The sequence below is a fragment of the Oreochromis niloticus genome, linkage group LG12 (genome assembly GCF_001858045.2).
Source record: "Oreochromis niloticus isolate F11D_XX linkage group LG12, O_niloticus_UMD_NMBU, whole genome shotgun sequence".
NCBI lineage: Eukaryota > Metazoa > Chordata > Actinopteri > Cichliformes > Cichlidae > Oreochromis > Oreochromis niloticus.
Window position 1 is genome coordinate 3,352,965 of NC_031977.2, and position 27,637 is coordinate 3,380,601.

General features: G+C 39.8%; 2 protein-coding genes across 2 annotated transcripts; one reads left to right on the plus strand and one right to left on the minus strand.

Moving 5' to 3' along the window:
* Positions 1-306: 306 nt before the first annotated feature.
* araf (A-Raf proto-oncogene, serine/threonine kinase) lies at positions 307-17,803 on the plus strand. The gene is made up of 16 exons (XM_005464284.4): positions 307-398; positions 1,927-2,162; positions 4,882-4,985; positions 5,774-5,876; positions 6,045-6,199; positions 9,366-9,464; positions 9,573-9,723; positions 9,816-9,843; positions 9,940-10,070; positions 10,188-10,390; positions 10,637-10,813; positions 10,978-11,024; positions 11,453-11,571; positions 12,604-12,735; positions 13,072-13,206; positions 13,760-17,803. The coding sequence occupies exons 2-16, from the start codon at positions 2,052-2,054 to the stop codon at positions 13,898-13,900; spliced, it is 1,836 nt and encodes a 611-aa protein (XP_005464341.1). The 5' UTR covers positions 307-398; positions 1,927-2,051; the 3' UTR covers positions 13,901-17,803.
* A 515-nt stretch (positions 17,804-18,318) lies between these two features.
* On the minus strand, positions 18,319-23,601 carry zgc:64051 (leukocyte surface antigen CD53). The gene is made up of 8 exons (XM_013266677.3): positions 23,445-23,601; positions 22,599-22,683; positions 21,821-22,009; positions 20,567-20,641; positions 20,364-20,474; positions 20,157-20,264; positions 19,959-20,042; positions 18,319-18,775 (listed from the first exon to the last, which is right to left on the minus strand). Exons 2-8 carry the CDS (start codon positions 22,659-22,661, stop codon positions 18,704-18,706), a joined length of 702 nt encoding a protein of 233 aa, XP_013122131.1. The 5' UTR covers positions 22,662-22,683; positions 23,445-23,601; the 3' UTR covers positions 18,319-18,703.
* Between the last annotated feature and the right edge of the window lie 4,036 nt (positions 23,602-27,637).

Consider the following 27,637-nt stretch of genomic DNA (forward strand, 5'->3'; position numbering starts at 1 on the left):
CCAAAATGACACATCCGCAAATACGTGTTAAGTGTCTGAACAGTGCACTAGTATGCATTTATACTTGTGTCAGTAGAACTAGTACAATCTTGTAGCAGTTTTTAAAATTAATTAATTTACTCGTGATCAAAATATAATTACAAAACAGATGAACATTTGTCATTTCCACCGGTTTTAACGCTGAACAATAATCACAGGTGTATATACTCTTGCTGTAGTATACATGTATCGTTACACAGCAGCTCCCACCGTTTGGATTGCAGCTTCTATCCAATGAAAGAACGCGCCTACAAAAGTTGACCAATGAGCATAGAGCATTTATGGAGTTTTTCCGCTTTCCCCTGAAGTTCTTGACAGATTCGCCTCCAGATTGCGAGAATTCAAGATGGCCGTTACAGGTACGAGTTTAACTTTTTATTTATCCCAACTGTTTCAGAACACCGAGACGAAAGGAGATTTTGCTGTTACCGTAAGCACTACATAGCAAAATCTGGACCGTCCTGTGTTGAGCATGTCAAAGAAATTATTCGCTGCATATCTGAAAAGAGACTAAGTAGGCACCAGCCTGACGCCGTGGTAAAACCCCTAAGTTTGCTAACCTTAGCAGGCTGGGACTAGCGTTAAAGCTTTTAACTGTAAACTGCGCTAGTGACTGAAGCAGCCACATAATCTCTCCCGTTCCAACTAATGCTAATGCTTAGCTATGCTAGTTTGCTAGCTGGTTGAGCGAAGAGGAATTTCCGAAAACTATGATTCCTTTGCTTTGTAGGAATTATGTTTGCATTATATCGCTTCGCACCTCCTTACTACAAATTACCTTGAAAGACAGTCAGCTAGTTAGCCGGAGACGATTAACTCGCGCCCCAAGAGGAACATGGCTTCCCCAAACTCGAAATGTCATTTTACAAGGCAGTCAAACCATGCTAGGCTACCGGGCTAATATGAGCTAGCGTTAGCATCTTTCGACTGTTAAGCAAATGTGCAACTTTGTTTGTCAGCGGTTTGTTTCAGTGTTAATTCAAAGCTCGCCAGGTCTCAAGTATGAGCTACAACGTTTAGAAAAAGTTAGTTCTTGCTCTTGTAGGCAACTTTGCGAACACCTTAGTTGTTGGTGCCACTGGATTACAAGCTAACCGGTATATGAGACAGTGTTGTATCACCACAATTCAAAACTCAGGAAAAAGCTTTCGCGAGGTTTTAGTGTTTGGGTTAATCAAACAACTGTTGTTTTCAACAACACTTTAAATTCAAAGTATGTGATTTTTCCCGAACTTTAAACTTTTTACTAGCGTGTTGTATAGTAGTTGAGACAGAAAATATCACTCCCTCTTACTCATTTAATTGATTTTTATCCAAAAGAAATGGAAAAAGAGGGTGAAGACGAGTGCCAGGGGAGATTCGTGACAGAAAGACTGGAGCAAGATTGAAAGGTGTTTACAAGGTGGTAGTGAGAGCTGCTATAATGTATAGTTTGGAGACGTTAACATTTTCATTAGCAGTGACTATGATGGACAAAATTAGAAATGAGTGCATCCAAGAGACCCCTCAGGTTGAGCGGTTTGAAGACAAAGTTGGCCAAGGCTGAGATGATTTGGACATGTGCAGAGGAGGGATGGTGAACACAGGATGTTGAAGATGGAGCTTCTAGGCAAGGAGAAAAAAGAGGAAGGTTTGGGGATGTTGTGAAGGAGAGGGATACAGAGGGTTCGTGTGATAGACGAGGATGCTAGGGAATGAGGTTTATTGGAGGCAGATTTTCTGCTATGCGACCCCTAAAGAGAGCTGTCAAAAATTTATTTATAGTATTCTTTTAACATTAATTACCAATTAATGATATTAATGTTTATATAAGTATTTAAAATCTGCGCATTATCAATTTTATCATACCTATGTGCACTTTTTCATATTCTGTTTGTGTTTATGTAGGTTCTAGGTAAAGGACAAACTCCTCTGGACCCCACTGTGCATGAAGCTCTCCTGAGGCTTTGGTGTCCAAGTACTGTGTCTTCCCTTCCCCCCTGCCCTCCCCCAATTCCCTCCTGCCTCTCACCATGTCCTCCACCTCCTCCTCCTACTCCTCCTCAGGGGAGACCAGTCCAGAGGATCCACCCCGAGGTGGAGGAACCATCCGAGTCTACCTCCCCAACAAACAGAGGACAGTGGTGAGATGCTTTGCTCCATGTTTGTCTTGACCAATGACATTTTTTTATATTAAACATTGTAACTATAAACAGTGCCTTGTTTGATAGAAAACAATTGACATTTAACACTTCTGTAGGAGAGAGGAAAAAATCTTCCATCACTGTTGGCTGTAACTGTAATTGCACCGAGTTTGAAATCTTTCAGAATGTGCTAATGAGTAAGCTAGTGGACAGTTGGTATCGGGTTTCTCAGATGGTGTCTGCCACCATCGTCATTTAATTTGACTTGTAATTCCTGTTAGATTTCAAGTTTTCATACACTGAAGCGTAGCTGTTGCATAGTCCTGTCACAATGTCAGTGTTAAATTTAGTGAATAGGGGCAGCAGTGTAGAGGACACTGTATTCATGGCATTATCCAACATTCTCTGTAAAATGGGATTCATGTAGGAGCATTCTCCTTTTAAATCCTCAGTGTTTACAGGTGAGTTTTACTAGCTGTACAGATCTTTCCAAAGCAGATCAAACTGAGCTTTTTCCTTCTCTGCTGGACCTTTTTTGTAAAAAGAATGAGCACACGTGCTAAATCTGTGTAGTATTAGCAGACATTATAAGGGAGAGACATGACACTCAGTCCCGAATAGAAATGTAAGGAAGAACTGAGTAACTGTGAAGAGGTTGGTTATTGAGCCCCTGCCTCCAAACCAGCCACAAAATGAGAGAACCTATTGGCCAATTGTGATGTGCTAACATGAGCACACAGCTGACGTTTGACAGTTCCACATGTGTGGTGGCAAGGGTATGTCACTACATATTATTGTAGCAGACAAGTAGGAAGGTGCTTTCTTACTTTTTGAGATAATATGAAGTGCTGTGTTGTTATTTTTTTAAAATGTAAATAAATGGACTTATTCTTATATAGCGCTTTTCTACTCTCACGGAGTACTCAAAGCGCTCTATAATTTGGTTATCCCAATGAAGAAAAACTAAGGTGTTGATTGTGTTGGCTCTGTCGACCAAGCAGTTAATGCCATGATGATGTGTAAATTGAAGTTGTATTTATTTTTTTTAAATGACGTTTGGTTGGTGATTCAGTACATGTTTTTTATCTTCAGGTGACTATTGAAATAAAAGGTTTTATGGAGAGGTTCATTTAGATGGGGTCTTCAGCCTAAGTTAGCGCCCAGATGTGTAAGGGGTAGTCGGGGATAGGGCTGCCACAAACGATTATTTTGATAGTCGACTAGTCACCGATTATTTTTGCGATTATTCGACTAATCAGATCATGCATCCATTGGACGTAAAACGTACAGCTTATTTCACCAGCATGCATCAGCTCTTATATAACTATCATTAGCTTACAGCTTTAAGTGTTTAAGGTATGTGCTAACTAATAATAAAGACAAGATGATAGTTTATTAAATTTTAATGACATTTGCAGATTGTTTCGGTGGAGTTTAATAAACTCAGCCGTTTGCTCCTTGCTATCTAAAAGATAACAGGACACCGGAGTATATTCTCGAGCATCTCACACTTCTGATAATCAGTTGTCTGCTTGACGTTTATTCAGCTGTGTAAAAACTATAACTTTAATCTCAGCCAAACCGATTTACTCAGGAACAAATAAAATACTAAAAAAAGCCAAACAATATCATTTTTAAGTTATCTAAGTGACTTGTATATCATGTTTAACCTGAGTAGCGAAAGATGGCGGTGGGTTTGAAAACGATTTGACGGGAGCCCGGTGTTTTCACCGGCTCTAGTGAGCCTTCAACCCCGGCTAGCTATCGAGCTGGTGGGTAACAGACGTCTCCGAAAACGTCGGAGTGCTTTTGAAAATATGTGGTGTCTTGATAAACTGAGCAGATATTTGAGGTTTACACAGCTACATTCTTGCCTGAAAATATGTTAAACGTTTATTTTGTGACCCAGAAAGAATAATAAGAGTGATATTAAAACTAACTAGCTGCCGCCATTGTTGAAAACTGAGCAGGGCCGCGCTATGAATTCTGGGACACAGCTTCTTCTTCTTCGGGGTTTAACGGCAGCTGGGATCCTTGTACATCCAGTGCTGCCATCTTCTGTTTCAGTCCGTCATTACACTCTTAAATCCTACTACTTATTCCTGCGTCTTTGGGATCTTACGAAGCTTCAAACGACGTGTCGACTATTAAATTAGTCGTCGACGATTTTAATAGTCGACGTAATCGTGACTAGTCAACTAATCGTGGCAGCCCTAGTTCAGTAGTTCAGTTAGTTTCATTTTGAAAAATGTTAGTTCTGCGCAATCCACTCGCTATTACTCTAAACTTTTAGGTATGTGGTACAGAAAGAACGGTTGATTTGCTCATGGTGTCTCCTCCCATCTGCAGCTCTTCAGACAAGAGGAGACATGATGTCCCTTTTTGTCTTGCTTGTTTGTTCTCCTGTGTGCACCTCTAACTAGTGAAGGGGAGGTGAGAGAGATGGCGACAGACACTGAGGAATTTATTTCCCACTTAAAGCATGAAGAATAAGCAGGAAAGCAAAGAAGCGTATTCAGCCACATTTACATCTAGCTTTCCACAATCCTAAACACATAATGGGAACATACATCATCTAATGTAATGTTTGTTTCTTGTATTGTCAAAATTGATGCTGTTTGTTACTGCCATTTTGCCCAAGTATGCCTCTTGTGTTACCTGTGTGATCAGCGAATGTCATGTCAAAGTTACACTTATTCAAATATGACTTTGTTTTCAGGTGAATGTCCGCCAAGGACAGACTGTGCATGAGATTCTGGATAAAGCGCTCAAAGTGAGAGGCCTGAGCCAAGAGTGCTGTGCTGTATTTCGCCTTCTAGGAGGGTAAGATTGCACTGCTGTTTGTGCCGCGTCCTCTCACATCATTTGGGGAAAATGACTTTGCATTCCTTTTTGGCCACATGAAACTCTAAGAGGCAACAGTGAACAGCTGTCACGAGACTACATGTTAGACAAACACATGTATATAACACAGGCTGAAGATGTAATGTGAAGTTTATTCAAAGGCTGAAACGGTAGAAAAGTCAATATGCATTGATAAGCAACTAATATACACTTATTTAGTCATTGTGTAATTTTTTTCCTTTTTTTTTTTGTTACCATAATGCATTTGAAGGGTTTCCTGTGTAACGATTGGTAACGTTCCTGTGCTTCATTAATTATTAAAACAGTCTTAACAAAGGGAAAGAACCACTGACCTACTCTTCAAACCTTAGCTACTTTAGTAGAATCTCAGAATAAAAGTTGGAAATGACCATGAACTTTAAAGAGAAAAATGAAAAGTAAAATTTTTACCCAAGCTGTCTGTGAACATTCAACAGCTTAGAGGCGTAATTTGTAATTTACCAGTTTTGATCTTCAACATAGTTATAAACTGTTTTCTTGCACCATAAACAGTTGTTGACATTTCTGAGGAACTCATTGATATACAAATTAGGTGTATTGGCCGATTAGGATAATGAAGACCTCTCCATTTTTATTTTTGTTATCCTAGCCATTTTAAACCTTGAAGTGGTTTGAATATTGATGATATGTACAAAGAATGTTGTTTTTTGTTTGTTTGTTTGTTTTTGTTTAAAACGCTTCTAAATGTTCCTTTTTTGCCCCTCCAGTCGAAAGAGACTGACAGACTGGGACACAGACATAACTCCTCTAGTTGGAGAGGAGCTTTTAGTTGAGGTCCTGGATGATATTCCCCTGACCATGCACAACTTTGTAAGTAGCTCACATACCTGCATATAAAATGTTCATAGCTTATGTGAAATGCTTTTTGTTCATACGTTGTTGGCCTGTGATACTCTAATTGAATTGCTGCTGTTTTTAGCCTTGATGCTCTTAAATGTTATTACTGCAAAGTAAATTTCATGAACTCTATCTGTATAGGTACGCAAAACTTTCTTCAAGCTGGCTTACTGTGATTTTTGCCACAAGTTCCTTTTCAATGGCTTCAGATGTCAGACATGTGGCTACAAGTTTCACCAACACTGCAGTAGCAAGGTCCCCACCGTGTGTGTGGACATGGATACTATAAGAGAGCGGTGAGTTGGAGTTGTGTTTATCTTTGGCTGTACCAGATGCTTTTCTGGTAACATTTCACCAAGAGAAGGTGGCTAGTTGCAAAATAAGTCCTATTTTGAAGGAGGGACACAATTATATGGATTCAGACGATATCATCCAGACTTGGCAACATGATGTCAACATACAGGCCATACAGTTTGTGGTAGCTGCCATGTTGCCCTGTAATTTTGATTACAGTGGCTGATAGGGCTGCACGATTAATCGTTAAAAAATCGTGATCTCGATTCATACTTATGTGCGATCTCATTTCCAAATGACAACGAATAAAAAAAAAAAGAAAAAAAGACGACGACGACGATTGTACCGCATTTTGATCCGGGACGTAATCTGCATGAAAACAAGCGCTCCCTCTTCCTGCTCAACAAATGACAAGGGCGGAGCCTTATACCACATGATACAGAAGCTGTGCCGTGATGCTCAAATTGGCAGGGGAAAAAACAACGGAGAACACGTCAGGGATGACGAGAAAGTGACAGGAGAAAATTCGTCCCGGTCAACCACCCAAACATCAATAACGGGAACCTTATACAGCGCTTCCCTATACACGTCGAACTCCCACAGGCACAAAGAAATTACGGAGGCTATTGCTTATCACCTGACCAAAGATATATCAACACTGTGCAAAACGAGGGATTTAGGAAAATGATCAACACCCTAGACAAACGCTACACAGTGCCGTCCCGCAACTATTTTTCTATTGTTGCACTACCTGCTCTATACACGCAGTGTCGAGCAACGGTGGAGACGGAATTACAAGCAGTACAACATTTTGCGGCAACCACAAAATGTGAGGCATTTATTGTTTTTATGTTTATTGTTTTTATGTTCAGTTTCAACTGTTACGAAGTTGATGTGCAGTTAATAAGTGCAATAAATATTTATATTGGAAAAGAAAATTGTGAGAGAATCGTGAACTCAATTCTAAGCAAAAAAATCGTGATTCTCATTTTATGCAAAATCGTGCAGCCCTAGTGGCTGAGATGAACATTGTATTCTGGCTAATCATGTTTTATGTAGAGACATGCATAGTAATAGCTACTCAATTACTACTACTACTATTATTACTACTCAAATAGTAGCCTTTTCATTTAAAGATCACAAAAGGCTCTTTTAAATGCTCTTTCCTCATTTCCACCTCATCCTCTTCACCTCAAGCCTCATCTCCTGAACTGAAGTCAAGCACACAAAACCATGCAAGAACATGCTTCTTTATTCCCAATATTATTGCAATTACTTATTGTTATTAGACTCTAGACAGCTGACCGCTAGCTAAACAGCTGGTTATAAGAGTATGCCAGCTAACATTATACTCGAGTGTCCTAAAAATCACACCTTCCTTCTGATAAACGGTTTGAGTGCATTCTCCTTTTGTATAGGAGTTTGTCCACTAAATGTTTAAGTTCAACAATGTTGGATCCACTTCAAAGAGAGTTTCTCTAATGCTAACAGCAGTGTTTACAAAAAAAAAGTTGAGGATATGTCTGTGAAGGTTCTCAGTCATCCTGGTCATTGTAGTCTAACGGTGCGCACACACCGAACGCGAAAGAGGCGGCCAGAGCGTCAGGTTCACATGTAAAGTCAATGGAAAGAGCACGATGACACGCGATTGCGCGTCCGGCGAAAATGCGGAGGCAGATTTGCGTCGGGAAAACGCCAAAACCCGTGAAATGCGCGTCAGTGTACCGCGTGTGACTCGCGAAAGAAAACCACGCGCGTCAGGTTGTGTGTTGCATTTTGTGCACACGCTGAGTTGGAAAATATGAACTCCGGTGTCAAATCACGCCCCGACAACCAATCAGGAGCCTGGTGACGTGGCTGTAACTAGGTCAAAGGGGCAGATCCAGTCACTCCGTATGGAGGAAAAGCTCATCTGTGCCGTGGCTAATCATCCAGAGCTAAATGATGCATGTTGCTACTTCTACCGAGACAGGAATAAAACGGACCTAGCTTGGAGGCACATTAGTGAGGAGATTGGGCAACCTGGTAAGTTCATTCATTCTGCTTTTTAATTTCCAGACTGACCCGATGAAACCGTGCAAAAGCTAGCAAGCCCACCTACTGTCCTGATATTTTCCCACTGATGTCCAAATACCTTTCCGCTAACAAGATAATGTGTTTATTCAGAGGACATCTGCAGCACAACACATCTGGCACAACTTCCTCCCACATTTCCGGTTCACGCGCGTGGAAACATGCAATTTTGAGGCGCGGTGGATTTTCCCTGGACACGCGTTGAGGTGCAAATGTGCACGCGTGACATTAGGGGCGTTTGGGCGTTTTCGCTCGCCTCTTTCGCGTCCGGTGTGAACGCACCGTAAGGAGCTCTGAACTGAAGAAGCTTCTCTGATCAGAGGTGAAACGTCTTCCAAGAAACTCAAAGAAGTCCAGACGTTTTTCTTTTGTTTTGTTTTTTTCCAAGCTCCTTAGTTCAGGATATCCTCAACAACTCACTCATCATCTCATATCAGCCCCTTTCACTCTCTTAGCTGACTAACACGTTTCTCCTAGAACAGCCAACGTAGCTAGGATTATGAACTTGAATTGGGAGGGTTAAAAAAACAAACAGAATTTAGTTGACTGCAATCTGCCATCTATTAAAATCTAGTAATTTTCATGCACTGTAATTTTCCTTCTGGACTCTTAAGAGTCTTTTACTTTAGTCTTTGTGAATAACTTTATTGGGACATAGTCATAATATTCTAGAGGACATTCTTAGAATTTTCCCAGAATTTTATAACTAGAAACTCTTCTTACTACTAGGAAGCTTTGCGAATGTGAGCCTGAGGGCGGTAACATCAGTTGCTCCTCCTCCTCATTGTTTGCACTGAAATTAGTTCTGTTTCCCTGAAATGATGATGATGATGATGATGATGATGAAAAACAATTAAAACACCTGAAGTTCCTAAAATTCAGAACAGTTTCAGGGAAAGATGGATTTATACGGACCATCTTTTTGTGATGTGCAGAGATGATCAGATTCAGGCTAGACATTAAAAAACGGTGCAAATATGCACTTAGTACTGTTATTTAGTACTAAATAACAGAAATGTTGCACATAATAGGAGCCTTAATAGTATAAAACTTCTGTGATAATGTTTAATTCTTTTCTTACAATCTTGTGTCCAGTTCTGATCCCAGTCCTTGCCCAGATGGATACCCACAGATAATATTGCCAGAAAATTCCCCCACGCAGAGCAACCCAGCCTTAACCCCAGAGCCTTCTGGGTAAGCTCCGTTATAAACAAATACCATTCTATCAAAATTGCAGCATTGCTTTATTTTGTGAAAAATTATATTTTAATCAAAATTTTGAACTTCTTTCTTTTTGCTCAGAATGGGCCACCTGTCCCCGTCCCCGTCCTCAACCTTTCACTTCCCCATGTCAGGCGGAGATGGTCAGTCTCTACAGAGGCATCGCTCCACATCTACTCCCAATGTTCATATGGTCAGCACATTGGACCCTGCTTCTGCCATGATTATAGAGGTCAGTGTTGGCTGCTTGTTTGCTTTTGCTTGAAGGATTGTCACCTCCACTGTGTATTCATCAAAATAACTTTGTTGCATCTCTCCTCTTAGGAAGCACTGAAGTTCAACAACACAATAGGTATGCTTTCCATTCCCCACCCCCCCTCTTCTGTTTTACAATACATTTGTTATTCTATGCATGACACTTGTTTTGTGCTGTCTCTTGTTGCTGCAGGTCCTGAACCCTCACCTAAGCCCTCCACCAGCCCGCCCTCTTCTTTTAGCTCTCCAGGGAAGAAACCACCAAAGTCCCCTTCGGAACCCAGGGAGCGCAAGCCCTCGTCCTCTGATGACAAAAAGAAAGTGGTAGGGTGTCTTTAACATTGTTCACAGGCCACTGGTCACTTTAGATAAGGGCAACCTTTGAATGCATTGAACTGCTATCTCTTTTTAACAAATTTGACAGTCAATCTGTTGTTTCAGCACCGAGGAGGCAACAGAGATTCAAGTTACTACTGGGAGGTTCACTCTCGAGAAGTCAACATCCAGAAGAGAATAGGTTCTGGCTCCTTTGGAACTGTCTTCAAGGGAAAGTGGCATGGAGATGTGGCAATCAAGATCCTCAAAGTCAAAGAGCCAACGCCTGAGCAGTTACAAGCCTTTAAAAATGAAATGCAGGTGTTGCGGTGAGCAGTGGTTTACATGACTTTAACTTGGTATTATTTGCACAAATCTTTCCACAACTGCTGCTGCTGGTGGAGTTATTAGTAATGGTAATGATATTAGTATTATTAACACTGCAGAAACTGGTTTTATTAACACCAGTTCACATTGTCATAGCACTTTAACTCTTAACAATGTGGTGACTGTAACTTTTTGACTGTGGATGAGGTAATGGAATTTGTAAGTTTCACCATTTCTGTTCTCTGCAGGAAGACCCGCCACGTCAACATCCTGCTGTTCATGGGCTTCATGACTAAGCCCAACTTTGCCATCATCACACAATGGTGTGAAGGCAGCAGCCTGTACCGCCATCTGCATGTCTTAGAGAGCAAGTTTGACACTGTGCGTCGCATTGATGTGGCCAGACAGACAGCACAGGGCATGGAGTAAGACTTGCTGCAATATTCCAATTCACCATCATCACTTAGTCAGACCAAGTAGCAGACATCAAGTCTTTTTGTAGTGCAAGAAGTTCATTCTGTATACAAATGTTTGGCACTCATGAATTTAATTTACGAGTTTTCAAATTGTTTTTTGTTTTTTCTTCCAGTTATCTTCATGCAAAGAACATAATTCATCGAGATCTAAAATCAAACAGTATCCTTCTCTTGTGCATGGTGTACATAAGTGCAGTCATTGTGTGTTTCTGAGTTTAGATAGCTGTACCTTTTTAACCAGTAATCACACGTGCTAATTTGAGCCTCATGCTCTGCAGTTATTAAAGGTTTAACAACATACAAAAAGCATTTCCTTTTAATAGACAGTGATATACAGAGCAGCCAAACCATTAAAACTGTGATGTGTCAGTACTTTTAACACAAGAAGAGAAACAAACTAAGTTATTAAATTTGAGTTTGTCGAGTCATTCCACACTGTCAGCTGGACAGTTCTTTGTTTACTTTGGGTAGTTTCCTCTGTCAGTCTCACTTCTTATAACTTCTTTCTTGTGAAATGTTTATACAGTAACTGATACTATGAAAACGTCCAGCAGCTGTCTGTTGTATTTTTCTGAGATTTGCTGCCAGATATTTTTCTCCATGAGGGCTGGACTGTTAAAATCGGTGACTTTGGCTTGGCTACAGTAAAGGCTCGATGGACTGGCTCTCAGCAGGTAGAACAACCCAGCGGATCCATTCTCTGGATGGTAAGGATACTTAACGTGTTTATTGTAGAGCTCAGTCTATATGACATTTTTAAGGCCAGTAGGGGGAGCAGTTTTTTTCAGATGAGTTCTTGGGCTAAATTGCTAGTTTCAAGTCCTGTTGAATATGAAATGATCAGTTTGTAAGTTCAGCATGCAGAATCTCTTGTTTTCCCAGTCGGATCCACCTGTTCTCGTGACATTGATTTTAAAAATCCAACATGGCAGCCGCTAGAACATTTAACTTGACTCTTGATTACATGAACTGTGGCTGTCTTCTTTCACCTTCAGTCTAACATTACCCTTACTCAAATTGTTTTCCACGAGGGAGGTTTTTTCCTCCTAGCTAGTTACTAAAGACCAATAGCTCTTTCTGAAATCTAATGTGTTTAAGTCCCCACTGATACGTCGCTATGCCGACAGACATAACAAACTGCAGTGTCGGGCATTAGTGTTATTACACCTCGGTTCTAGCTTGGCAACAGTGTTGATCCTGCCCGTGGCCACAGTTGGCTAATTATCCAGCTTCCCACAGCGCTCATTGGGCAGGTTCCTTTTTCTGTCGGGACTGTTGTCATGTCACAGTGCCACATGTCAGTCAAGTTGGTGGAGTTGACTGAAATCATGCACCAAAGGGATGTCAGGTTCTGACTGTGCAGGGTGCCACACACCACAAAAAACAGTTTTGGTAAAGAAATAGTCGATTACTGTTGATACCATAAATAATATCAAGTCACATCTGTATCATTAACTGTAAAGCAGAGTAATAGAAATATGATGGTTTTTCATTGTATATTGGAACCCTGGAAGTTTTCCATGCACCTGTTTAAACACAGTAAAGGTGACGTGCACATTATTTGATAGACTCTATATCCATACGTGCAGTTTTTATGTACAAAGGTTTGTAGTGTATTTGCTTCTATTATGGTTAAGCCACAACATCTTTACAAAAAGCTAAATTGGTGTAATTGGTAGTGTTTAAGTACCTCTTTGTTGTCAGTTTTTAATTCATTTTTTCCTCTCTCCTCTCATTAGGCTCCTGAGGTGATCCGCATGCAGGACACAAACCCATACACGTTCCAGTCAGACGTATATGGCTACGGAGTAGTTCTGTTTGAGCTGATGTCAGGAACCCTGCCTTACTCCAATATCAACAACAGAGACCAGGTTCCATTACCCAGTTTATTCTTGTTTATGTTAACACACAACACTGAGTCAGTCTAAAATATCTGATGGAGTCTTTCTGAAGATTTTGTCAATTACTATTAACATCAAAAATATAGCCATAGAGTAAGTCACAGTTCCAATAAACTAACAAATATTAGTAGAGATCAGTAGATAAACTGGTAAATGTAACTCTGCATTAAATAATTCATCTGGAACACATGAAGCAAATTTTGTGTGAATTGACTTATGGGCCAGTTTCTTAAGCTGTCTTCAGAACTTTGATGTAATACTTTTGTTTTGTAGCTCACCTTGTTCGGCCCTCTTTTTCTTTGTCAGATAATCTTCATGGTTGGACGCGGTTACCTGTCTCCAGACCTCAGTAAGCTGTATAGTACCTCACCCAAAGCAATGAAGAGGCTGATCGTCGACTGCCTGAAGTTTAAACGTGATGAAAGGCCCCTTTTTCCACAGGTCAGTGTTGTATGGTTTGTTTATCACTGTAATAAAAATACTCTGCAATGTTAAAATGTCCTGTGACTCGACGTTGTAAGGGCTTTCTTTAAATTTAACTTAAAACTTTTACTTTATCCAAAACCTTTGGCGACAACTAGGTTCTGTCAGAAAGATGATCATTTATTGTAGGGCTCAAACCACCAGCCTTCCGATTAGTAGGTGACCTACTGTACTGCCTGAGCCACAGCCACTTCTCTGTATCAAAGGAATTGTTTTTTGAAGAACTTAGGAGCACATAAAGACCTGGAGAATTTTTTGGTGTAAATCAAGATACAGCAGGACTGTAGGCCACCAGTGAGGAATCTTGCACAGGATGCTTTAATGAAAATTCTGGAAAAGCAAATCGGAGTGTTCAATACAAATAATTTGCAAGACATGGACGTGTCATTGTAATTGCCTGTAAATTCATACTAGCCTTTAAATCAGGTGACTGCCAAACCATATACAATGTAGTTGCATGAGGGTGGCAAAACTATAGTCTGTAATTTTCCTAATTTCTGTCCTTCCTCAGATTCTGGTGTCCATTGAGCAGGTGCAAGATTTGCTGCCGAAAATCGAGCGGAGTCGCTCCGAGCCGTCGCTCCATCGAGCTGTCCATGCTGAGGACCTGAACCCCCTCCTGTTCCACACCACCAGGCTCATGCCCCTCTAAGCTCTCCACAGCACCCAGCAGAGAGGCCGCCATCCTGTCAAGGACCACAGCATTCCAGTGCCTCAAAGAGGCCACAGCTGGCTGCTCTCCACCATTGTGGAGCTGCAGCTCTCAGCAGCAAAACTCAGTAACAGACTGTAGAAGTAACCTTAGTCTGACAGTGATTTTTTTTTTTTTTTTTTTTTCTCCTTTCCTTCAACAAATGACACGCACATGCCCATCAAGTGAAAGAAAGACCTTCTGTTTGTAGACGTATGTGTAAAATGTCTGATCTTGCCAGCTGAGAAAGTCAATCGACATCTCGACTTGTATTTGGCTCTTAGACCTGCTTTGGGGCTTCAGTTGTTCTAAAGAAACTCACATGGTTGCACATACAGTGCAAAAGAGTCTAATTCAGATTTTTGAGGAGGGCTGTCATCATAGCCAAAAGCTTAAATCAGCCATAGAGCTGGAGCTGCTGGTTTCAAGTCACATGATCCGCTTACATACTCCTTGCTCAGCAGGCATGTGCCCCTTTCACTGTAACACAGCATAAATGGAATGGAGACCTGAGATGTAATGCCATTGATTTGAAAGCGACTCTTTTTGAATACATGCCTGTCTTGATATGTTTTGTAAAAGGTTAGACGTTTGCTCCCAGTGTGGACTTAAAACATTTAGTAGTCTTGCAAATATCTATACAACAAGACCTGGCGACTTAGAACACTGAACTATGCAAATAAGTTTAGGGGGAAAAAAATGTATACCAGTTGCTCATTTAGCCTGTAATAGTCTTTTGCTGTACATGAAGCAAAGCAGTGAAAGGCCTGGAGGTAAATATTTTCTTTCACTAACATAAAACATAAATGTATCTTGTCAGGTAGATATTCTTCAAATAGGAACTTTGAAATTCACTAAATTCATCTGAAGATCAAGTTTCCATTGATGCTGTTTGTGGTGGGGGGATGGAAAGTCAGTGAGAAGAGCCTGGCAGAACTGGCGGCAAGTCCAAATTTAAACATTACAAATTACAGTTTGAGGGTTTAAAAGTTATCCCATTCCTTAAATCCTGTGTTTAGTCTTAAGAATGTGCTGTTTTAAACAAACTCTTAGTAAAAGCAGTTGCCCACCCCTCCACCTTTTTCAAGTCCTGAAACATCACCTAACTTGTGTCACTTACCAGGCAACACTGTGATACTTTTAATGTTCCAAGTCCACTGAACACGGGGACTAAATGGTTAGGAATCAGTACTTCAGTGGATGTTGTTCATTTCTAAACCAAAATGTTTTCCAAAGTGAAACGTCAGTCAGGTCATCAGAGGACATTGTTAGAAATGTACAGATGTAGTTTCAAGGGCTCAGCAGATGGCTCATTTCAATTCCAGCTGTAAACAGAGGTTTCCATGCTGAGGCACGCACCTTACAGCTCGCTCACTGCAGGAACAGCAGAGTGCCATCAGCCTCTGCACCACAGGTCTGCCCATCCACAGGTCTCTGCACGATGGGCTTAAGTGGTTTGTTGTATTGCTGCTACATATTGTGAGTGTTTTGTACACCTTAAAGATTGAACTGCTTGTACACAGCTTCAGCAGTGTTGGCTAGTTTTTCCACACTCCAGAGGTCCATTCTCCAATGCTGCAGTCCCTCGTTCATAGTTCACTCACACATGTCCGTATGTTCTTAAAATATTTCTATAGCTGCTGGGCATGCCTTAAGACTGTGAGAACCTTGGTTGATTAGTTGCTCTAATTTAGGCTTCAAGAGGTTTTCACAAAAGTGAGACCACATCTAAAGGCAAATGTGCAAACTCTGCTGTGATGGCCACAAGTCTACTCTGGAGAAATATCTGAATTATTAAAAAGTAATGATGTTACACTTGTTCTTTGCAGGTTCAAATAATGATTGATTCTTAGGGGCAAAGCAGGGAGCGTTCAGAGAACAGAACAAATGTCAGGGTTGTTTTGTTCGCTCATCCATCCGTTTGTATGTTACTCACCGTGAGATTGCTTTCAGCTTGTATCCAGTTGATTTTTCTTTGGTGGCATGCTCACAATTAAAGGCCTGCATTTTTATTTTCCTGAGATTTAATTAGTTGAGGATTTGCTCGCCTCAGACACTGAGGTGGCTCAGGAGTCCTGCTTCATGTCTTTCAAAGAAATACGGATGTGCAGAGGGTTCAGCTGGGCTGGTTTAAAAACTAGTAGCCTTAGCTATTGATTAGTGATAGTGTGTGGACGTGTTTGTTGTTTGTGTGGCTTGTTTTGGGGATTTGTGTGGATACTTTTTTTTTTTTTTAATTCTATTTTTTTATTTTTTGGGCCCTCTTTCAGCCTCTCATTGTAATACTGGTGGGAAATATTGTCTTAAAGGCTTTACTTAAAGCTTATCAACCACAACAATTTCATTGCCATCAACAAAAAGCAGGACACTGAAGATCAGCCACTGCTCTTCTTCAGTGTAATCCTTTGTAAATTTGTAGTACTGACAGAAAGAACTGAAAGAAATGGAAGCGATAGTCATCATATCTACAGAACCTTTAGTTTCTCCTTCAGCTGGACTGTTAGCATCTTCGGGCTAGTGCTTGCAGGTTGACCTGACAATGCAGTCACTCCATTTTACTATGGATCAAATCTGCTTTAAGGGCACAGACGCAATTCTCTCATTGGTGACTTTGATCACCTGGTATTGTCTGTCTGGTTTGTATTCAGAAGTGGAAATTTGATCTGTCTGGTCTGTCCTAACAGTGGCGTATTCTTAGGCATCGACTCTCTTGCCGCTCGTGTCACGCTCAAGTGTGAAAGCAGTAGGTGTGAGGTGATGTTTCAGGCTTGAAATGATAATGAACTGATAATTTGACATTCTCATGTTAATCTAGGGGCTGGGTACCCTGACTGATGCTCATTCCAGTTATGTGGTGGCTGTGGTGTTTTGTGGTGGGCTTTTTTGTTTTGTTTTCTTATTTATTGATATCTTTGCAGATGTTAATCTGCAAGTACAGCACTCTGAGGTGGATCAGATGTTTACTGGGAATGTTTCTCTTTGAAATGTTCGTCAGCGCCAGGCGTTCTCTTGCTTTCTTTTTCTCTCAAACATTCTCAACTCGAATGTATTTTTCGGCGCGGTACTGTTGGCTCCTCGGTTCACTCGGACTCTACTGTCAAATGCAGGGGCATTTCTAGCAACTTTGCTTTCACACATCCTGTGTGCGACTTGGGTATCAACATATATTTTTTTTTTTTTTTCTTTCTTCTAAGCAACATGTTGTCCATAGGGTTTCACTACAATAGCAACACTTAGGAACTGTAACTAACGGCGTGGAGGGCGGTGTTTAAAACTTGATCCTGTCCAGTGATATTTAAGTGTAACTTGGGTATTTGAATGGCCTGAAGCTGCTGAATGAAATCTTTGTTTTTCTTCTTTTTTTTTTCTTTCTAAATGAGCTGCTTTTTATAAACTTTCAGAAAAAGCAAGAACTTTTTTTCTTTTTTTTCTTTTTTTTTTTTTTTTGTAAGGTCAGGAGTGCTTTAGTATAATGTCAGCAGACCAGGTTTCTGTGCATCTGTAAAAAGTAAACTTGTAGAGTGGGTTTGGAGAGCTTATTGAATCATTTTGGCTCAGTTTTACATTGAGGTGGTGCCTCCCAAATGTCTTCATCTGGAGGATGAGGGAACAGGTGCCACATCTCTGTTCAAGTGGACCTGAACAGCTTCATGAAACATGAGATTCTCATCTGGAGACTCACAGGGGCACCATAGTGTGGGGGAGAGGGGCACTACGACTGTTTCACAGAGGATGAGAGCTGTGTCAGAGTAGTTTCTTTTGTTTTGTCTTTTCATATCTGTAGGTGAGTTGGAGTACTTGTCTATAGTTTCTGAGGTGTCAGGGGTGTTAATTTGCAATAAATGGTATTTTCTGCTGTGTACAGTCTGTTTCTTTTTTGTTTTCTTGTTACTGTTTTTGTGTGATTTCAAAGAGAACAATTATTTTAACATGTAAATCAAATTTTTTTTTTTTTTTTCTTAAGTGTGTGTGTGTGTGTGTGTGTGTGTGTGTGTGTTGATTTTTGTCAGTAATGATGCAGGATTTATTCTTTAAATAAATAAATTCATCTGTAACTTGTTGTTTTTAGCTTTCTGTACAATCAGGCTCCATTAGTGGAATCATGTGTTTGTTTTGGGACACATCTCGTTTCGTCAGCTTACCAAGTGAAACATTTAACTGGTTTTTAAACGACGACCTCTCGACCCGCTTAAGCTTAAAACTAAATCTTGTTCAGGGGAACTCGCTGAACAGGGTCAAAAGAGGAAGTGGTTATTTTTAAGGCTCCACCACAGATCAGTAAACAGCAAGCTAGAAACAGGAAGTCATCTGACAGCAAGATTGTTCAGAAGTCTACAGAACACAGTTTATGCTCTTTATAAAAATTTGATCTTTCCAAATTTCTTGTCAGTAAGTAGTTTATTAAAGACTAGTACAAAGGTAATATTTTACAGAAACAGTTTTAAAAAAAAAAAAAAAAAAAAAATTGACAGACATTAAGATAAACTTGGCAACAAGCAAGTTCTATACCCAACTGAGCTCAGCACACAGCTTCACCTGAAATGGAATAGTGCATACTATTAAGCTCAGTGTCACTGAAGGTCAAATTTACACTTATACTTTATATTCAGGTACATAAACAGGTTTAAGCTTTAAGCAAGAGTTTAGGAAAATAGTTTTCTCATTTTAAGGAATTTTTCCATAAACTTTTCCTCTTTAGTTCCTAAAGAACTTTACAGTGATATTTACTGTAAAATGTGAAGATCATGTTTGAAGGTATTATATTCAGAACTTGTAGCCCAGTCCAGTTCTGCTAATGTGGCAGAACAGTGTCATGGCAAAGCACATTCCCAAAACCTGTAAACAGAAATATAAAAATTAAAATGGAAAAGGACATAAAATGCAATGTTGTACCATTATGAATAAAATTATTCTGAGCTTCTTAACCTTCCTGTCATGTTTGGGTCAAATCTGACTGATTTACAAATTTAAAAAACTCATAAATATTGTGTTTTACATCAGATTTCCTTAAGGCCTTATGACATCATCCACACTATGCACTAACTGAAATATTGTTGCATTTATTCTTGAAGCATTTCTATTCTTTTTGTAAACTAAAGAGTTGTTAAGAGCCAAGGTGTTCCTTGGCTCTTTGTTATTCTCCCCGATCCATTCTAGAGCTGCGTTTTTGGATGTGGCAGTGGACATTGTCCAGCAGGAGGCCACTAGTGTTTGGTAAGTGGGAGGTTAGCAGGGCTTGGGCTGTAGAAATCATAGACTGTATATGAAAGATGGCTATAGCGGCTTTGAAGTCACACATTATTTTGCCATTGCCAGTGATGAACAGAGATGCTGGACATTTATTGGTTAAAGACATGTAAAGCACTCTTATACCTTTACTGGGGACTTGTCTTTTCAGTAAGATGTTCCTGACGAGTTTATACCAGTTTCACATGTTCAGTGATATCATGAAGTGAACTGAAAGGTTACATTTCTGTACATACTGATTTCTCTTCCAAAACAGAGTTGTCTTTTTTTTTTCTTTCCAGAGCAGCAAAATACATTCATTTTTATTTCCTTCTTTCTCCCCCCCACAACCAGTTATGGCAGATGGCTGTCTGTCACTGCCACTGGCTCTTCTGAAGAGCTCTTCCTGTCAAAAGGTTCTTTCTCCCAAACATTGCCTAGTACTTGCTCTTGTACTTGCAATGGATTATCTGATTATCTAGTTCTCTTGATCTAATATTGTAGGATCTTTATAGTATAAAACACACTGAGGCAACTGTTATTAACTGAGTCTCAGTATAAATGAAAACAAATTATATAAAATCTAAGGCAACAAAGTTTAGGTATATTTTAACAGGAAGATGCAGCGTCTCTGAGCAGAACACTGTATTACAGTGAGATAATCAATTCATTCACTTTACAATCCTTTTGTCTTTTATACAGAACTAAAGCGTAATTTCTCATATATAGTACATCTGAAGGTTCATAGGTTCACTTTGCAACACCTGTGTAAAATAGTATGCTAACAGCTTACCTCAATCATACAGAGGACAATGACAGAGACCCCAATGGTTAGGAAATGGTCCTCAAAAAAAGTCTTCACCCTTAACAAACAACCCTGCCCACAAAACATTTTGAAATTACCAGCAGCAGTAAGAATGTGACCTTTGACCTCTATGGTACATTAAAGCAAGTATAAATCTGAAATGATCAGTGATTAGTATGAGCCTACCGTTTCTCTGTATTTATGATTTTTACAAGAGGATTCCTCAGGCTTACAGCAGGATTCCGGCACGTTGTTTCCCCAATCTGTTACATTATTGATTCCACAGCAGTCAAGCTAAAACAAATGAATTTGACAGACAAAAAAATAAATCAGTCAATCAATTTTTAAAGTCATTTGTGTCACTACATGACATCTCCACTCTGACACACTTACTGTTTTCTGAACAAGGTCCCAGTCACTTCGGGTTGAATTTGTTGAATGTGTTGAATTTGCTTTTGCAACATTCAAGCCGTTTCTCAGATCTTTCTCCACCATTTTACCAATCTGAACAGTAAAGGAGGATTTGCAGATTACATATAATGTATATATTTGCTTTAAAATCAGAACATAATGTGTATGGCGTATGTGTCACATACCTGATCCTCGTATACAAGTAGCAGACACGCTGCAGTCAGTTCCAAGAGCATCATGAGGAAGAGCATCAGGAAAAACTGTTAAAAAGGTTTATGTGAGTGTTACTCTGAAATGCTTTACATACAAATATGAAACAGTACTGTATAGTGAAGTTATTTTCAGCTGCTAGTTCACAGGACATGCACAGCATGTAGCTCCACATATCTGATTTGGCAAACTTTTTACACTTGAATGACCATGAAAGTATTTGTTTCCTCCTGTGACTGAACTGGGAATCTTTTGCTTGCTTGGCAAAAATGCTTCTGTCTGTCCCCTGCTCTAGTTTTAAGCTCACTGGAGAAACCTACCAAACTGTAAAACAGCAGTCCCCTTTACAGTCAAAGCCGCTCCCTTTATTGAGTCTTTTAAAACTAGAAACTTATTTAAAAACTTGTTAAAAACCAAAACTTCTTTTTATTCATTGCGATTGATTCTGTCTGGTTTGCTCATTGTGTCTCCTTTGTCTTTTTCAGTCAATGCTGTTTATGTTTAGCACCTCCTAACATGCATTTATTTCCAGCACAGGGAGCTGTAGCTAATTGGCTCAAGAGAGCACCTTGTTGCTGGAAGAATTGCTTTTTTACGTTTTTGTTGTTGTTGTTGTTGTTGTTGTTTGTTTGTTTGTTTGGGGTTTTTTGTGATGACACTTGGGCAGCTTCTTCCCAAAAATACGAGGGGATTTACAAAGTCGTAGGATTCAATCTCTTGTGAACATGAATTTTGTGGCATGAAATCAATTATGACAACAAGAAAAACTGAATAAAGTAAAATGAAAAGCTGTTATAGCTGCTATAGAAATCAAAGAAAATATATCAAGTATATAGAAAACAGAAGCTGCTGTAACAGGTGAACTCTGAACTCTACTCTGAATTAGCAGTAGAGGTGGAAGCGTTTCAAAGTATCATTAAGTTTAAGAAAAAAAGTGTAGATACAACAAATATATAAGCAAAGGTATTTCTGTATTCTGCAGGAAAACTAGTCCTGATTAACATCTAAATCACCTTTTTTTTTCCAGAGAAGTGACTCTTTTAGACATTCCTTTATGTTACATGAATGCGACTTTACCTTTGTAGCATTCAAAATTAGTCTGCACAACAGTGAAGAGGGGGTGTTAGAGAGCAAGCCCCTCAAAATTAGAGAGAGATTAAAAATTAAAAAAAGAAACCCATAAAATATAACCCTTTGTCAGTACCAAAACTAGAGTGTGTGTGTGTTACCGATAGGAGGAGACAGCGGTTCTCCTTTAGTGCACCGAGGAATCCCAGGAAGGACACGCAGGTGATGATGATGCCGGTGATCAGCAGGATGTTGGCTATGTTGAAGCTGGCCAGTGAGGGGGTAAGAGCAGCGAACCTTAAATTCACCATCATGTAGGCGCCGAAGCCCAGCACAGACACACCACAGATCTGACAGAGGAGAAGACACACTGCAAGTCCACACTACACACTCCTCAATGTACAGTGAGCTGCACTGGGGGGCCCTGGTCTGCTTCAGAGCTTGCCTACAGGCAGCAGTGTCAGGCAGTACATTTTCTCAAGTGCTTCTGCTTTTTATTTATTTGTTATGCAACAGACTTATGGCAAGTGTTGACTTTTCTTTTTCTTTGTATCCACCAAGTCTGTGGAACAAAATTAATGAAATGACATTGAAATTATCTATCTATCTATCTATCTATCTACATACATACTAGCTGACATTGGATTTCTAAAACTGAACAAACAAAATTAACTGCCTCCACTCTAATTGGCTCACCTAATTGTCATAGTAATAACACAATTACATAGAGTAAACAAATAAATAAAACTATCAGGAGCCTTTTTTTTCCACAGTGAGAACTTTTGGTAAATCCTTTTAACTGATTGATTTTAAGGAATCTGACCATCTGGTAGAATATTTGCAATCCAAAGTAGACACCCGAAGCATTTATAAAGCACTTGCTAACTCATGTTTCACGGTGATGTGTGATGTGATGCTGGATGACTGAGACATACGTACAAAGCAAAGTAAGTTGGCGACACACATGGTGTACTTTAAACACTTGAGGCAGCTGTGAGCCATCTTGCAACTCCTCTGATCAGACCTGCAACAAGAAAAGGCTGTTATTTTTTATTTAATATAAATATCGGAAGCAGGGCTGGATGTGGTCAAGGCTTAATTCAGCATCTCGTATTTATGTCTTGTGTTTGTGTGTGGGTGTGTAAGTGCTAAAACGGACAAAACGTCACGGTCGCAAAGCGGGGAAGTGATGCTCACACATCTTGCTTCCTGTGTTTCTCAGTTTCTCAGTTTACAAGCAAAACCAAAATTCTTCTTCTGTACAACACGATATGAGTGCATTATACTTTGGGAGGGTTTAAAATTACATCATGGAAGGGCAGGCAGTTTAATTGTGGAAATACCAAAACTTCCTCAAAATACAAGGTGACCCGTTCTAAGTACAAATCTACTGTATTTGTGTTATAAATATGTGAAAAACATCGAAATTTTGCCTTCTTTCTAACTGATCTTTGTTCTAAGAATAAAAAAGAGACTTCTTTTTCTTCTTCGTCTTCTTCAGGCATTTAAAGCTACTAAAGTACAGCTCTTATATTTTGTTTTCCACTTAAGTCAGTACGTACACATGACAGACACTTTCAGTTAGATGACTGCCTATTTTGGTCTAAATTTGAAAGATTTTTGTTCACTTTTTCATCTTCGTTGGGTTTTCTTTTCTCACTTACAAGAATTCTTTAGAGATTTGACATCAACACGTTTCTGACTGATAAAGAAACATCTTCACAATATTCTGAAGATTTAGAGAGATCTCTAGAGCTTCAAGACAAAATAAAGTTTAACTCTTACCTATTTGGAGAAAATGATATCTGCTATCGTCTCTGTTTTCAGGCGTGTGCTTGTCGAGCTCGTCTGCTGTTTGTACTTCCCCTTCTCATAGCTCTGTGAAGCTTGCAGAGTACATCATGGGGCTTTCAGCAGCCCTTCTCACTTCCTCTTCCTAAAGTCTAGCAACATGGAAAGAAACTGATGACTGAGAAAGTGCAGTGGGGGCAACCAATAGCGCTGCAGAGACGTCAGGTGCATGTCTGTGACTAGGGATGGGTATCGAAATCCGGTTCTTGTTGAGAACCGGTTCTCACTGTTCCAAGGAATTGAAACAGTGAGAACCGGTTCCCACTGTTTCAATTCCTTGGAATTGTTTGCCATTTTTGCAAACGATTCCCTTATCGATTCCAGTCGCCCCGAATGACGTCACCACGTTGCGGAGCGTCATTTACCATGGCGCCTAAGCGGCTCAAATGCTCAAAAGTTTGGTTATACTTTACGAGAACGGATGACAACAGGGCAACTTGCAATACTTGCAAAGTAGATATTTCATTTAAAGGAGGAAACACTACGAATATGCAAAAGCATTTGCTCACAAAACACGCGATAACCTTAAATGAATGTCGTGTTTTTAATTCTGCTCCGGACTCGTGAATCTCAACCCAGCAGCAGCGGTAACGTTTGCACGTCCTCTCCCGTTAATGCGGCAGGTAAATAATCAACTAACAGTGCATATTATGTTAGCGCGATCTGCCTTATTACAAAACCTGCCGTTACTGTGCGCTGCATTTAGGTGACCATGATGAGACAGACAGGCAGAGTCTGGCTGGCTCAGATGCTGGCAGTTCTCGCTGCAGTCTACCGGTAGCGTCTCCTTTCAGGCCAGGATAGACGAATGTCACCGAGCAGTGACTAAGTTTGTGGTCAAAGGCTTGCACCCATTTGCCACAGCAGATGCCCCCGATTTTCGGTAAGTGAATGTGTTTAATTGTAGGCAGGGACATTACTGGATATTTTTGTGTAATTGCTACAGAATAATTTATGTTATACTTTGTTATTGCTACAGAAGAATATTTATTTTATTATTTTACATTTACATTTTTCTTTTCCTGGGGACCCTGTGAAACCCCATTGAAGAGCCGTAGGCTGTGGATCTCTTAAGATTTCACTGTTGGGTTTGTAAGGCCATGTTACTCCTAAATTTCTATCTTGTTCAAAGAGAAGATATAAAACAAATATAAAAAAATAAATATAAAAAAAAATATAAAACAAAGTTCTAAGCTAATCGACCTTAGTGTTCTCCTTTTTTAAAAAGAATCGATAAAGAATCGAATCATTAAACAGAATCGAAAATGGAATCGGAATCGTGAAAATCTTATCAATACCCATCCCTATCTGTGACACACTGCTTATATTTAGATACAAGCTGAAACTGTGGTCAGCAGCTGCAGAGGTCAAAACCCCTCACTGATGTGAAATCGATTGTTAATATTCTTATTGCACAACTAGAGATAATAAAGCCTGTATGTTTGTCACAGAGGAACACAAATTGGTTAAAGCATCTAACTGCTGTCATTTCTCACCTTTTCAGTGTGTCACGTGCCACGGTAGTTCTCAGCATAAGCAGCCCTGGTTTCATTTAGTCATGTTGCAGTGTGTTGCTTTCTTTATCAGAGGCCGCTACAATCATTAGCTATTATTTCTCAGATGGCTGCCTTTCCATGAGCCTGTTTCTGATGGCCGTTTCTTCCTGTTTAAATGGAGTTTTTCCTTGCCACAGTTGCCAGAGTGCTTGCTTACATGGGGGTTTCTGATTGTTGAGGTTTTCGCTTTCTCCCCCACCTTCCAAACATTTATCAGTTATAATAGATGGCTGCCCCCTCCTGAGCCTGATTTTGTTGGAAAATCTCTCCATGTTTAAAGGAACCCCTGCCTCCCTACCAAAGTTTTGCTCATAGGGGATCTTTCCATTCATGGGTATTTCCAAGTAAAAACAATCAAATGTGAAACAGTTCTCACCTGATCCCTCAGAATAAGTTCATTCTGTTGTAATTTTATATACTCTAAATTTTATTTAAATTGTCTCCTGATACCAGGCTCCTCTTCTAGCCTTTGTTTCATTCCTAATGTTATATATAACCTGACATATATATAACCAGCCTCCCCTGACATTACGCCCTGAACCCGCTGTTCCACCCCTCCCTTGCAGCTGTGCCACAGACCACACCCCGCCACACAGTCACTTTTAACACCTGAGAATGTTGCTTGTTATGGCAACAACAGAAATGGAGAAAGAACAAAGAACATTTTCCGTATAACAGTTGACACAAAAACAGTGAAAATGTTTTTAAAATTCTTAAAATCTGAGCCCACGGCAGGATGTCCAGATGTTCTCAGGACTACTGTCAGCTAATGAAAAAACTCGACACATCAGCGGGAAGCATTCAGTTTCTTCAACACTTGTTTTTAGTAGTATCGCCATTTCGTGACTCACAATCAGATCATCCATTTTTATTTCATCATATTACCAGTGTGCCAGGGTTGAAATAAAGACACAGTTCTAATCTCTATCTCTGCTGCACATACAGCCAGTGTGCCACAGATGAATACGCACAAGCAAACTGAAGCGTAGTACAAACAGAGTAAGGCTGACTGATCACTGGTTCACTTTCAGGGTGAAACTAAACCACACCTTCTCGGTGGCCTACTGGGCAAATCCCTCAGCTAGCGCAGCTGTAGACTAAAATACAGCGATGCATTACTGATATAGGCCAAAGTATATGACCGCTTAGTCATTCAAAGTTTACCTCATCATTACTTGGAATCTCTGGTGAACTTCACAGCATTGTTGTGTGGGAGCAGGAACAGTGACATTCAGGAAGGGGGAGCTTAGCCATCACCATTAAGAGGAACTGTGCAACCACAAATGGGGATTTAAGAGTAAAACAACTAATGTACTTTAAAAAAGGGCCTCTTAATGCACCTGGTTTGTAGTTTTTAGCTATAGTAAAACCAAGACACCATTTTTGTTTAGACTGAAATGCCTTTTATCCTTTTGCGTCTCTTCAGGCACCAGTGAGGGTCTCTTCAGTAGTCCTTAGTTTTTCATTTTGAACTCTGTTGGATGAATTGTCATTCAGGTTCAGACCCCTTTGTTCACTTCAAAATGAATTTTTCTCCACTTCTAGCAGCAGTTACTTTTGGAATAAGACTACTAATTCAATTCAGTTCAGTTTTTTTTTAATCACCAAATCACAACAGCATTCAGCTCAAAGCATTTAATATTGTAAAGTAAAGACAACACCCTATGAACAAGCATTTGGCGACAGTGGGAAGAAAAACCTTCAGTGGGAAGGGACAGTTTTAGACCACCAGATTTCATGTTCCAGTTCTACCTTCCTTATCTGATAAATAACATTTTAACCTTTGACAGACTGACTGTAATTTGTTTCGTGTGTAGAGTGGGCTGGAGTGGGAATTAACGCCCTCATAAAAATCCAATTATAGCTATAACAATAGTGAGCATTCATAGTTTCCCTTAGCATTAGTACACTTTATTAAACAAAAACCAAATATTGTATTTAACTTTATCAACTGTTTAGGAATTATTTACATTTTACAGCCATCCCTCAGACAAAATAACAGAATTTTAAATATAAAAACTCTTTTTAATTCTTGAAAATTGCACTCAGTGTCTGCCTGAAGTCTAGGACTGATGCACATCACCAAATGCTTCATTTCCTCCCACGAGGAAATGAAGCATTTACTGCAGCTGCCTTCAGTTGTTTCTTGTTTGTGGGTCTTTCTATTTTCACTCACTGAAAAGCCGCTCTGCCGAGTTGAGATGACGTGACTGACTTGGCCATTAGAGAATAAACTGGGAAACAACTGAATTGTTTTTGCAGCATGCTTCAGGACGTTTTCGAGTTGCACTGTGTTATAATGTGGTTTGTTTTGGAGTATAAGATGCTTCTTTCCGTCTCCACACTTTTCCCTCACAAGTTCAAGTTGCACCTTGTTTAAACTCTCTGTACCTACGTTCATCAATGCATCTCTTGATTGTACACATGAAAGTCTTAAAATCTTTTTGATGTGGTTAAATATTGTGAAGCTATTTTTCTGAACCATGGATATAATCCTGTTTTCATGCATGTACCAGAATGTACCAGATTCTCGCTGATAGATGTATTTTAGTTGTTCAACTTAACGACGGC